This window comes from Phyllobates terribilis, unplaced genomic scaffold (assembly GCF_046119375.1).
Source record: "Phyllobates terribilis strain yellow unplaced genomic scaffold, ASM4611937v1 Scaffold_13__5_contigs__length_258822181, whole genome shotgun sequence".
NCBI classification, from domain to species: domain Eukaryota; kingdom Metazoa; phylum Chordata; class Amphibia; order Anura; family Dendrobatidae; genus Phyllobates; species Phyllobates terribilis.
The window spans coordinates 160,436,132-160,449,961 of NW_027362773.1; the positions used below are offsets into that span (position 1 = coordinate 160,436,132).

At 44.7% G+C, this 13,830-nt stretch overlaps 1 protein-coding gene across 9 annotated transcripts in view; it reads right to left on the reverse strand.

The window, feature by feature from the left end:
* The window catches only part of CKAP5 (cytoskeleton associated protein 5), a 31,015-nt gene that overhangs the window by 12,542 nt on the left and 4,643 nt on the right, over positions 1-13,830 (reverse strand). For 7 of the 9 annotated variants that reach the window (XM_073658896.1, XM_073658895.1, XM_073658894.1 and 4 more), the window contains exons 2-12: positions 10,550-10,639; positions 9,697-9,890; positions 9,259-9,465; positions 9,007-9,178; positions 2,099-2,225; positions 1,914-2,017; positions 1,720-1,833; positions 1,535-1,639; positions 683-772; positions 231-395; positions 6-134 (exon numbers count right to left, since the gene is read on the reverse strand). In XM_073658896.1, coding sequence (XP_073514997.1) covers positions 6-134; positions 231-395; positions 683-772; positions 1,535-1,639; positions 1,720-1,833; positions 1,914-2,017; positions 2,099-2,225; positions 9,007-9,178; positions 9,259-9,465; positions 9,697-9,890; positions 10,550-10,606 — 1,464 coding nt within the window. In that variant the 5' untranslated portion in view covers positions 10,607-10,639. The remainder of the gene's footprint in view (positions 1-5; positions 135-230; positions 396-682; positions 773-1,534; positions 1,640-1,719; positions 1,834-1,913; positions 2,018-2,098; positions 2,226-9,006; positions 9,179-9,258; positions 9,466-9,696; positions 9,891-10,549; positions 10,640-13,830) is intronic. The other 2 variants (XM_073658897.1, XM_073658893.1) reach the window with 1 other exon arrangement.

Here is a 13,830-nt window from a genome sequence, read left to right on the forward strand (position 1 = left end):
CTTACCCGATCAAGCTTCAGCTTGTCCACCTCGGCCAGGAATGGGTTAACCGCTTTCTCCCCAACTACTTTTTGAGCGGTACCCAGGGCCTCGAACGCTGCATCTCTGACTTCAGGGGCAGAGTCATTGATTTGCTGTGGAGTAACCAGACAACGCAATCATTTTTATGGTCCCAATTTACAAACAATAAACTAAAGTAGACAATGCAAAGTCAGGATTTGGGGTTTCACCTTCAGGAGCGCCGCACAGAACGGCTTCAGTAAACTTTTGGGCAGGGTCGAGGGCGTGCAGTGGCGGAAGCTTCTAGCGAGGAACAGAGACGTCTGCTGCTTTATTGTTGGGTTCTTGTTATCCATGACAGCGAGGACGTCTTCACTTATGTTCTGCAGTGTTGTCTGAGAGGAGAAGGTGTCAGACGTGAACATCAGTAGAATCCGGAAGCTTAAAGCTGGGACGTCATTGTAGGACAACTCTACCATCCACTCTGAGGACCCTACCGCCCCCCATCAGACAATGGAGGTCCTGTGCCTTACTTTCATAGAGCAATCACCGTATTCTGGACAATGAATAGGCCGCACCATATAGGCTGCATTCAGTCAGCGACACAGGACCTCCGTTCTCGTGATGGTGGATCGACCATATCAGAATTGGTGTAATCCTATATCCGGCCATGATCACTTACTGTGAGAAATATGGCATCTATGGCCTCCTGTAGGGCTTGTACTACTTGTGGCTTCTTTTCTTTAAACTTCTCCAATATAGTTGGCACAACCTGGAAAGAAAAAATAAAAAAATAAATATATTATAAATATAATATATTATAAATATAATATATTATAAATATAATATATTATATTATAAATATAATTATAATATTATAAATATAATTATAATATTATAAATATAATATATTATAATATTATAAATATAATATAATATTATAAATATAACGATTGGGGAATGACTGGTTCTGTAGTATCTACATGTGTGGCCTGTGTAAGATAAGATAAGATATACTTTATTTATCCCGGAGGACATTGCAGTGTACTGCAGATTATATGAAATAATATGTAGTTTTCTAGGGGGTGACCGAGTTACCCGTCAATTGTAAGATAGCAAAAACTTGCAGTAATGTTAAAGACAATTTCTAATGAAGCACATACAAGTGTAAAGAGGCAAAGCCTAGAATACAGTACAGACGTCGTCACTGCTACAGACGTCTGTACTCACCAGCACATGATGATAAAAAATCTGGGTTACAGCATGAGGTTATTTATTTTTTGGAGTGGTATACTATTCTGGAAGTCCAAGTCCCGGTTACAATAAGGGGTTAAACACAGATCACTTCATCTCATTGCAAGGGGACCTAATGGCCACGACCGCTCCACAGGCACCAATAGGAGCCTTAAAGGAGTTTCTAATGTGTCAATCAGTAGTAGAAGTTTAACAACCCAGATAATAGAGTAGTCACAGGGTGTGGGCCACATATACAAAGCCGAATACAGTGAGTCACCGACAAGCAAACCGTACTCACATGGCCGGCGTACGAGCCAAACTTCTTCCTGAGGCCGGCAGCGAGCCCGGCCAGGCATTTGGCAGCCAGTGCTACAAGCATTACATTGGTGTCTTTACCAATCACCTGGAATAAATTATAATAATTATCATTTGACGCCTTTGAGAAATTGTCAGTTTCAGCTACGAGCGCGAGACACCATTTACCTTTTTAAGAGCCCTCACTAGATCGCCATAGTCACCAGCCTCGAGTTTGAGGTTTTTGACAAGGATCTCCACAGCCTCCAGAGCCTCCTTTCTCTCCTGCCACTTTTTGGCCTCCTATTATATAATGCACCAAATACATCAGAACTTTGCGTCATAAAGATGATCAGATCTTACAAACGTCGTCCATCACTCACAATTTTATCATAGAAATCTTTCGGCAACTTTGAGAGAATTTCAACAGCTTCGAGCAGCTCATAAGCGTCCACCTGCGGCACGACTTCATCTTCACCTTCCTCTGCTGAGAAGAGACACCAGTCATCAGTAACGTTAGAGATGTGACGCCCCCCCATTTATCGTCCACGGAAGTTACAGGACCCACCTTCAGCTTCGCCGCTCGCCTGCTGCTGCTCAAACTTCGCCTTCAGGTCCTGCTGCGAGCGCAGGAAGCGGATCTGCTTGGGAGTGGACGACGGCATCTTCACCCATTCCTCCTCCAGTTCTTTAAGCTGGAAAAGTAAAAAAAAATTACAATAAAAACAGACAATGACAACCTTTCCTCATCCTATAACACCCTATATGCTAGGAATTTCCCATCCCTATTTAGAGAGCTGAAAAACCTTGCTAACAAAATGGAAATCTATTTCTATCTCCATGATGGGGAGAATAGCCTCGGTCAAGATGTCTCTCCTCCCTAAATTAATTTATCACTTTGAGAGTCCCTATGGGAGAACTCAAATCCCTTCAAGCAGCAATAATGAGATTTATATGGAATGATAAAAGACATAGAATAGCCAAACAAATCTTAAGCACTCACAGAATCCAGGGAGGTATGTCCGTACCGGACACTATTAAGTATTATTGGGCGGTTCATCTCAGAAGGGTCCCCTCTTGGGCTTCGTTATGGGCATACAATAAATGGACTGAAATAGAGAAGTTATGGCTGGCTCCCACTCATCCAAAAGCCCTGCTTTGGACCAGTAGACCCTTAAAGATAAGTTGTCCCCTTTTGGGTCCTATCAGGTTCACAAGGGAAATATGGCAGACCTGCGGTAAGAGATTTGAACTAACTTCCCCCAAGATCGCCCATGATATCCTTCATATATCAACCGCTAATTCCAAATAGCTTGAGCTCGGACATGGTGCTCCCATGGATAAAGGCAGGCCTTTTTAGATTTGCAGACCTGGTGGATGGAACCTCATTGGAATTACACACTTTTGACCACATTAAAAGGTAACTTTAAGGCCCCGTCACACTTAGCGACGCTGCAACGATCCCGACAACGATACGAGCTGTCAGGGATCGTTGCTGCGTCGCTATGTGGTCGCTGGTGAGCTGTCAAACAGGCAGGCTCACCAACGATCAGGGGAGCCGCGACATCGTGGAAAGAATCTTTCCACGATGTCCTGCTCGGGTTACTAGGGGCACACACGCTCCTAGTAACCCGTTGTTTATCATGGTTACCACTCTGCTACGGTGAGCGGGAGGTTACCGCTCACTTTAGCAGGCTCGTAACCATGATAAACAGCGGGTTACTAGGAGCGTGTGTGCCCCTAGTAACCCGATGTTTATCATGGTTACCAGCCTGATCGCTGCTCCCGCTGGTCACACACAGCGATGTGTGCTGACCAGCGGGAGGGCAACGACCAAAAAATGGTCCAGGACACTTTGCAGCGATCAGCGACCTCACAGCAGGGGCCTGATCGCTGCAAAGTGTCGCACATAGCGACATCGCTGGTGAGGTCGCTGTTGCGTCACCAAAACTGACACAGCAGCGATCTCGCTATGTGAGACGGGGGCCTAAGTGGGAGAGGTTTCTGGGAAAGGAACTATCACCGCAGTGCTAGCAGTCCATCTGGGATAAAGCATCCAAAACCTCTCTTTGCACTTTGTACAAGGAGAACCAATATAAATTAATGATGTCTTGGTATCATACCCCTGAACTACTACTACATAAATTAACCACTTCGCGCCAGAGCCTGTTTTTGCCTTCGTGACCGGGCCAATTTTTTCAATTCTGACCACTGTCACTTTATGAGGTAATTACTCTGGAACGCTTCAACGTATTCCCCTGATTCTGAGATTGTTTTTTCGTGACATATTGTACTTCATGACAGTGGTAAAATTTCTTGGATATCACTTGCGTTTATTTGTGAAAAAATCGGAAATTTGGCGAAAATTTTGAAAATTTTGCAATTTTCAAACTTTGAATTTCCATGCCCTTAAATCAGAGCGATATGTCACACAAAATAGTTAATAAATAACATTTCCCACATGTCTACTTTACATCAGCACAATTTTGGAACCCAAATTTTTTTTTGTTAGGGAGCTATAAGGGTTAAAAGTTGACCAGCGATTTCTCATTTTTCCAACAAAATTTACAAAAACATTTTTTTTTAGGGACCACATCATATTTGAAGTCACTTTGAGAGGTCTTTATGACAGAAAATACCCAAAAGTGACACCATTCTAAAAACTGCACCCCTCAAGGTGCTCAAAACCACATTCAAGAACTTTATTAACCCTTCAGGTGCTTCACAGGAATTTTTGGAATGTGGAAGAAAAAAATTAACATTTAACTTTTTTCACAAAAATGTTACTTTAGACCCAATTTTTTTATTTTCACAGGGGTAACAAGAAAAAATGGACCCCAAATTTTTTTGTGCAATTTCTCTTGAGCGTGCTGATACCCCATATGTGAGGGAAAACCACTGTTTGGGCGCACGGCAGGGCTCGGAAGGGAAGGAGCGCCATTAGACTTTTTGAATGTAAAATTTGTCTGAATAATTAGCGGACGCCATGTTGCGTTTGGAGAGCCCCTGATGTGCCTTAACAGTGGAAACCCCCCACAAGTGACACCATTTTGGAAACTAGACCCCTTATGGAACTTATCTAGATGTGTGGTGAGCACCTTGAACCCCCAGGTGCTTCACAGAAGTTTATAATATTGAGCTGTAAAAATAAAATTTTCACATTTTTCCCACAAAACCGTTTTTCATCCCTTAATTTTGCATTATCATAAGGATAACAGGAGAAATTGCACCATGAAATTTGTTGTGCAATTTCTCCTGAACACGCCGATACCCCATATGTGGAGGCAAATTACTGTTTGGGCGCACGGCAGGGTTTGAAAGGGAAGGAGCGCCATTTGACTTTTTGAATGTAAAATTTGTTTGAATAATTAGCGGACGCCATGTCACATTTGGGGAGCCCCTAATGTGCCTAAACAGTGGAAACCCCCCACAAGTGCCACCATTTTGGAAACTAGACCCCTTAGGGAACTTATCTAGATGTGTGGTGAGCACCTTGCACCCCCAGCTGCTTCACAGAAGTTTATAATATTGAGCCGTAAAAATAAAATTTTCACATTTTTCCCTCAAAAAATGTTTTTCATTCCCTAATTTTGCATTATCATAAGGGTAACAGGATAAATTGCACCATGAAATTTGTTGTACAATTTCTCCTGAGTATGCCGATACCCCATATGTGGGGGAAAACCACTGCTTTGGTGTACGGCAGGGTTCGGAAGAGAAAGGAGCGCTATGTTGGCTGGGATAGGCAGCAGGCACCATGTCACATTTGAAGAGTCGCTGACATGCCGAAACAGCAGAAACCCCAACAAGTGACCCCATTTTGTATACTACACCTCTCAAGGAATTTATCTAGGGAAGTAGTGAGCATTTTTTAATTTTTAAATTTATACCGTTGGGCAGTGAAAAAAGCATAATTATATTTTTACCACAAAAAAATGTTTTACCCTCAGATTTGACAATTTTCACACAATTTCTTCTAAACGTGGCAATACCCCATATGTGGCTGTATCGTACCGCTTAGCCATACGGTGAGATCTGGGGGGGGACGGAGTGCTATTTGACAATTGGAGAACAAATTATTGTAGAATAGGCATTTGGATTTGGGAGCACAAAATTTTCTGAATTTCTTTTGGGGGGCAAGGGCCATTTCGCTTTTCCAGAGCCTTTCTGCTACCAGTAACTTGGAAGTCCCTTATATTTTTAACAGATGATGGACCTGAGTGGGGACTAGCTTTTTTTGAGGACTGAGTTGACGCTTTTATTGGGAACATTTTACGTAACATTTACCCGGCGCTCTAGGCTGAGCACTTACATCGGGGTTTCCATCTAAATTTCCAAGTGATGTAATTCAGATGAAACCCCTGCGGGATCAATTCGCTGTAATGAGGCAGCAGAGTTACTCTGGACTCCGTCTGGCCTCTGTTTAGCGGTGTCCTTTTTTTCAGAAGTGCACAAAACTGTGGCCAACCGCACTTTTATGCACGCCTAAAACAAATGACACCGTGGGATCCCAGGCTAGACGGCATCCACAGTGGCCTATATCGGCCTCATTACAGGGAATCTTCCATCATGGGTTCTGGCTGAATCACGTATTTCAGAGATTTACACGGAAACTCTGGTGTAAGTGCTCAGCGCAGAGCGCAGGATAAATGTGAGCAGAGCCTTACTGGGATCTTTGGGAGACATAATAAACAAATCAGTAGCAGGTGAATAATATTTGTTTTATTTATTTTTTATGCCGTTCCTAGTGTGATATAACTGATTAGATTACTTTATTCTTCGGGTCGGTGCGATTACAGAGATACCAGATTTATATCGGGTTTTTATGATTGACAGCTGTCACACACTAAAATACGCTTTTTTTTTGCAAAATCTAGTTTTTGCATCACCATATTTTGAGAGCTATAATTTTTCCATATTTCGGCCGATAGAGTCATGTGACGGCTTGTTTTTTGCGGGACGAGTTGAAATTTTTATTGGAACCATTTTTGGGCACGTGACATTTTTTGATCGCTTTCTATTCCGTTTTTTGGGAGGTAAAGTTAACAAAAACAAACTTCAGGAATTGTTTGAGGTTTTTTTATGCCGTTCTGCGTGTGGTAAAAGTGATCAGGCAGCGTTATTCTTCGGGTCAGTACGTTTACAGCGATACTACACTTACTGTATTTTTTTATGTTTTGGCGCTTTTACACAATAAAACAATTTTATAGAAAAAAAAATATTTTTTTTGCATTGCTTTATTCTGAGCGCTATAACTTTTTTATTTTTTGGCTGATGGAGCTGTATGGCGGCTTTTTTTTTGCGGAACAAGATGACGTTTTCAGTGGTACCATTTTTATTTCTATTCTGCTTTTTGATCGCATTTTTTTCCACTTTTTGTTTGGCGATATGAGGAAAAAGCATATTTTTTTGCTCCGTTTTTTATTTATTTTTATTACGGTGTGCACAGAAGGAGTTAATTAGTGTGAGTTTTATAGCTCGGGTTGTTTCGGACGCGGCGATACCAAATATGTGTACTTTTTTTGGTTTTGTAATAATTTACGGATTTATTGGTTTAATATTTTATTTATTTATTTTTATTTATTTTGTGATTTTTTTTTTTTAATAGTTTAAAAACTTTTTTTTTTACATTTTTACTTAGTCCCTGTATGGGACATTAATTTTTATTTTTCTGATCACTGATCTCATGTAATGTAATACACATATATTACATTATATGAGATCTTCACTGACTGTTTCAGTCAGAGTCTCCTGTCTGACTTCAGCTACATACAAGCTGAAGCCAGACAGGAAGGACACCATATATGGCAGAGCTGGAGGCGGTCATGTGACCTCCAGCTGCCATAGCAACCCCAGGTCCTCAAACGAAACGGAGGTCTTCGGAGGTAAGTAAGACGACCCCCTCTCTTCCTGCTGTCTCCTATATGCCGCAGCATATAGAAGACAGCAAAGGGTTAACATCACTGGGACCTGATCTAATCAGGTCCCGATGATGTACCCTGTCAGAGCTAACGCTCTGCACCGGAATCGCAGTGCTTGCAGGACCCTGGGGGTCCTGAGCACTTGCGAGACCACCCACCGTTTTTAAACGTCGGCACTGCACAGAGCCCGGCAAGCGCCGACGTTTATCTACAGTGGGCGGTCGGGAACCGGTTAAACCCCTCTGTCCCGGATGGCTGCTGGCGCTGTGGAGCTGCTACGGGGTCCCTTACCCACATTTTCTGGACATGCCCGATCCTGACCCCATTATGGGAAAATGTCAGATCCCTCCTGCGGTAAGTATTGTTCACTGAAATCCCTCTAGACCCGGCTATATATTAAATGTTACTCCAAGAGGGATGGGTAAAAACTCCTAAAAGCTGCTTCTCCACATCCTAACAGCAGCTAGATGCCTCATAGCTCTTCATTGGAAAAAAACGCTCCCGTGCGAGGGCTTATTTTTTGCGGGACGAGTTGTACTTTTGAATGACATTACTGGTTTTACCATATTGTGTACGGGGAAAAAATTCCAAGTGCGGTGAAATTGCAAAAAAAGTGCAATACCACAGATGTTTTTTTTTTTTTTTTTTTTTTTGTTTACCACGTTCACTGAATGCTAAAACTGACCTGCCATTATTATTCTCCAGGTCATTACGAGTTCGTAGACACCAAACATGTATAGGTTTTATTATATTTAAGTGGTTAAAAGAAAAAAAAAAGGCGCCATTTTCCAAGACCCGTAGCGTCTCCATTTTTCGGGATCTGGGGCCGGTTGAGGGCTTATTTTTTGTGCACCGAGCTGAATTTTTTATTGATACCATTATTAGGGTAGATCTGATGTTTTGATCTCCCGTTATTGCAATGTTGCGGCGACCAAAAGACGTAATTCTGGCATTTAGAATTTTTTTTCTCGTTACGCCGTTTACTGATCGGATTCATTCTTTTTTTTTTATATTGATAAATCGGGAGATTCTAAACGCGGCGATACCAAATATGTGTATGTGGGGTTTAATTTTTTATTATTTTACTTTTGAAAGGGGCAAAATATCTATATATAAAATCTCCATAGGAGACTGGAAGCAGCTACAGTTCGATCGCCTCTGCTACATAGAGGTGATGAACAGATCACCTCTATGTAGCAGAAATGCTCCTGTGCTATGAGCGCCGACCACTAGGTGGCGCTCATATCGATCTTTACATGACAATCACAGGGGACGGCTGCAGACCCAGGGTTGTCATGCCCACCCATCAGTGACCCGCGATCACGTGACGGGGTCACCGATGGGCGGGGTAAGTGACGCGCTTCCGGCGAGGCACTGTTAAATGTCGCGGCATTGACATTTACAGTATTTACAGATTGACAGCGGCATTTAACATGTTAATACGTGTGGCAGGCACATGTCAGCTGTATAAATCAGCTGACATGTGCCTGGTTCAGTGTGGGCTCAGAAGTCATTTTAGACAGATGCGCTGATAAATCCCTTTTGCGCGTCTCACCTGCACTGGATTGATGTTCTGCAGAGGTGGCCGCAGAGCATCTCTGATCCAGCGGTAGATCTCCACAGCGAGGAGCTTGGCTTCATCTCGTACTGCCTTCTCTCGAGACTCGAAAAGTTTTGGCAACACTTTAATGATTGGCTTCAGGGACGTGATCTTTGATCCGAACTCACTGTGGAGACAAAGACGTAAGCGAGTGCGGAGTAGTAAGGAGAAGGCTTGGCATATGGGGCGAGCCCAGTGGGCGCTCACCTCAGGGCTCTCCGCAGGGTCTCCACACAGGCGACCACGATCTTGGGGTTCTTGTTGTCCAGGCCTTTCAGCAGCTCCTCCTGCACCGCATCCCCCTTCTCGATTTCTATGTACATCAGGCAGATGTCAGATCCCAGCTCCTTCGCTCTGGCTTTTGGCTGATTAAATACTTTGTTCACAACCCCAGACACCACCTCCCCGGTGGTCCTAAAAACAGGAGCTTACATTAGAAAACACTTATGCAGTAGACTATATAAAAAAACAACGGACAAACACCAACAATGTATAAGGCCAATTCTCACGATCGCACAGCGGGCGTATTTGCTCATCCATATTTTGGCCACAAGCCCCGGGCCGGCCACAGATCTTGTCCGGGCATCAGGGCGGAAGATACGGCTGCCGTACGGTGGTGTGAATTGGCCCTTTACGTCCACTCACTTTCCGGCGACGTGTGCGCTTTCGATGTACACCAGCGCGGCCTCCAGGCCTTTTAACTGAGCGACCGCGTTGGATTCTGTGACGAATTTCTTGATTAGTCCCAGATATTTGGACCATTCCGGGCTTTTCTCATCCACAATCTTCTGGAACAGCTTCATCGCCTCTTCGTAGCCATTTAATCTGGCTTTCCATACCTGCGGACAATGCGACCAAAAAGCAAAATGCCCATGAACCCTCTTAAGTTATAGTCATGTGTGGCTTTGGGTCGGCGGGGACAAGGCCATCGCTGTAGCTTGTGCTGGTGGGTTTCCCCGTCAGTCCCCCTCCAATGTTCTCCCGCTCCTCTTTTGTGGAGTCAGACAAAGCCGAGCACCATCTTTATTAATCCCCAAAAAGTGACTGGAGCTGGTACGCTATAAGCACTCCCTCCTCATGGAATGTGTGGGGTCCCACAGGTCGGACCCCTGGTAACTTCTCTTCTACCCCGCTGGAGTGGCGAGCACTGAACTCCAGGCCATAAACTTGGACTATAGATGGCAGTGAGTGGCCGGCCGCCACACGCGGGGCAGAACGGGGGGCATAGGTGCTCTGTCCTAGTGATAGTGGGGGTCCTGGTCAATCATCTATCTAGGACAGAACACTCTAAGGCCGTTATATTAAATGAGGAGCTGGATGACATCCTTGGTAAAGTGATGACTGAATGATATTGCTAAAAGCACGGAAGGAATAAAGTAAAAATAGAAGCCGAGCTCTTCCATTACTGATGAGACGACGGGGCAGAGAGTGCACGTGACGGCAGAGACGCTCATCCAGTATGTGGCAGCATTAACACTAGCAGGAGGGCGGCACGTACCTTGTGTTCACATTTCTGGTCGATGGAAAGCTTCATCCACTCGCTGTCGTCCCCCATGATCGCCGGCGTCCGTCAGCGCGATAAAGAGATCTGAGGAAGGAAAAGGACGCAGAGATTAACAGAAGCACAGAACAGAGTGGCGGCTTTCACAGTGGGTTAATAGGTCTGCATGGGGGTGAAGGGTAAATCATCATCATCATCATCATCATCATCATCTTCAGTCCCACAGACAATGGACAGTCCATGCCAAAAAGGAATTAAGAGCCCGATACTTGTGATCGTGGCATCTGTAGGATTAGCAGCACAACTGCAATCAGGGGCTTTATCAAAACTACAGCACAAGGTCGCCATCCTCGCTTTACACTGCTCCTGACAACGCTGTCAAATACAAGTCTGGAGCGTCTGTTCTTATAATTCTGCTGTTCCTCTTATTCCTGCTGGAAATGTGCATAATCGACAATAGGGCGTCGGTCCTGCTTGTGAGAGGCGTGTCCTACATTGTGTCAGTCTTGATTAGTCAGCGGCGGTGTGAAGAGACAAGCCCCTCCCTCTACTCCAGCGCTAGAAACGCCCAGTTGTCACTTTATTCATACATTTACAGGAGTTTTAAACCAAAGGACCAGCACAAGAGATTTTCTTTTCAGGAATAAAAGTCTGGGGAGAAGCGAGGGCGCAGTAATTACTCGCCTACCTGAACCATAAACTTGTGCCGTCCCTCTGTTGTTCCTCCTACAAATGGGGGAAATCTAATCCCACTGGATCAGAGGAACAGTCTGGAATGGTGTTTATAATGAGAATTATGTAATTTTTCCCCCTGTACAGATCAGAGGGTGGGCAGCAATGTAACCATGTATGCAGTGTTTTTTTTGTTGTTGCTGCTCACCCCCTTATTAACCCATTCTTTGCCCTCAGTCACTTAAGAAAAAAAAATCACAGAAAACCCCTTTAATAAAATGTGTTTTTTGATCTGTTGTTATGTGGATCAGGACGGTGCTAGCCGCTCACTCGATCAGACCGATGCTCCACAAGCCATCAGTATCCAGGATCTGTGCGCGCCGCTCGTTACCCGCTGCCCCTGAGATCGGCTCCTACAGTAAATCCATCACCTGTGCCGCGCCCCGGCTGTAACCTGCAGACAATGGAGGGGATCCATCACCGGAGACAGCAGGAGCGAGAAGGCGGCAGACACCGGACAATAGCATGTAAAGCAATGCTCCGCCTGTAAAAGAGGATGGCCAGGGGCAGAGTAGGTGCTGGTTACTGATCACCTTAAAGGGGTTGTCCAGGGATCTGATACTGACAGACAATCCTTAGGATATCAGATCACCCACTCAGCTGTTCACAGCTTCCGTGGCGGCCAGATGTACATAGGGAGATGGTATATACATGCTATGGTGGACGTTCCCTGGATCTGCAGTACCTAGAGCAACCACTACACAGCTCTGCATATCCGGCCACAGAGGGACCTGACGATCATTAGGGGGCCGCCGGACTACAAACCAGCAAAGATTTTATTTTGATCCAACCTAAAAGAAAGCTCAATACTGTAACCCTGGATGTCGCTCTAAACAGAAGCCACAAAAGCTGTGGACTGGACCCAGAGGATGACAAGTGTCACCTCTGATAAGATACATGTTGGTATTGTTTCAGCACAGCCCCAAAGAGGGGTTAATCGTGGGACCCCAATACACATATTAGGTAATTAAAATGCTCCAAAACGGCAGAGAAAAGCAGAGCACGCTCAGATGACACCTATACCTCCTGCCCCTCCATATACATGCACGCTCCGCCAGGTCTTTCCACAACCCCTACATGCACGCTCCGCAAGGTCTTTCCACAACCCCTATATACATGCACGCTCCGCCAGGTCTTTCCACAACCCCTATATACATGCACGCTCCGCAAGGTCTTTCCACAACCCCTACATGCACGCTCCGCAAGGTCTTTCCACAACCCCTATATACATGCACGCTTCGCTCAGTCTTTCCACAACCTCTATATACATGCACCCTTCGCTCAGTGTTTCCACAACCTCTATATACATGCACGCTCTGCAATGTCTTTCCACAACCCCAAAAAACATGCATGCTCCGCTGACACCAGAGGCTCATGGTATAGTTGGCACTTCACCTATAGAGCGCTAGCAACTCTAGAGGTCAAGTCAAGACAAATCCCTGGCAGAAAAACTGGAAAGAAAATCAAATTGAAGTTTAATAGATTCATTTTAAAGCAATGTCAACACATTTGTAGTAAAGACCCCAAAGGGGTTAGAAATAAGAAGTGCAACAATTGCCTCAATATCCAACGCACCCCGGCCCCCATCAGACTGATGTTCCTGCAGCTACTAAAATTTGTTCAAGGGACAGGTGACCGCTACAGCCAGTCACCGGGGGTCCAGACAGCATCAGAGAGTTTACTAATACTTTTTTTTTTTTTTTTTATAGTATAAGTGGTCAACCCCTTTTAATGGAGCCTCCCAAAACCGGCGGTCTTGTCTGTAAGTTGCTACTATAGGTTTGGGACCTGTAGGCAATGCTCCCCAAGTGAGATTGCAGCAGAGACATCCAGCTGTGGCCAAAGGTTTTTAGACGGACACAAATTTTGGTTTTCACAAAGTCTTATAGTGGCAATTTACATTAAAGGATGTTGCTGCCATTAAGGTTGCCAATAAGTCAGTCTCCTAATCAGATCATCAAGAATTTCAAAGATTAAAGGTTTAATTGCTGTGAAAGTTTTAAAGGAGCAGCAGAAAGTCCAGCAAGTGCCAGGACGTCGCCTACCGAGGCTTCAGCCCCACTGCAGAGCTTGCTCAGGAATGGTAGCAGGTAGGTGTCAGTGCATCTGTACAGACAGTGAGGCGAAGGCTTCCGGAGACTGACCTGGTGTCAAGAAAAGCAGCAAAGAAGCCAGTTCTTTCGAGAAAAAAAATCCAACAAGGTCGGACAGATATTCTGCAGGAACTGAACTGCAGAAGACTGGAAGGTGGGGGAAAGCGTTATATTCCTCTGATGAAGCCCCTTCAGACTGTTTAGGACAACTGGAAGAAGGATTGCCCGAAGAGAAGGTGAGAGTTGCCATGAGTCCCGTGTCTGCTGACATCCCACTGAGAACCTGCTTAATCTTTAAAAAGCGCCGAAGAGAACCAAAAATTGTGATAACTCCGAGCTGTGATGAAACAAGAACAGATGGCCATCAGTCAGGATCTGCCCACAAGCCGATATCCAGCTGCCGGGGTGAGGGCAGAAGTCTGGAGAAATAAGGGGCAGCACTGGGGTAATTGA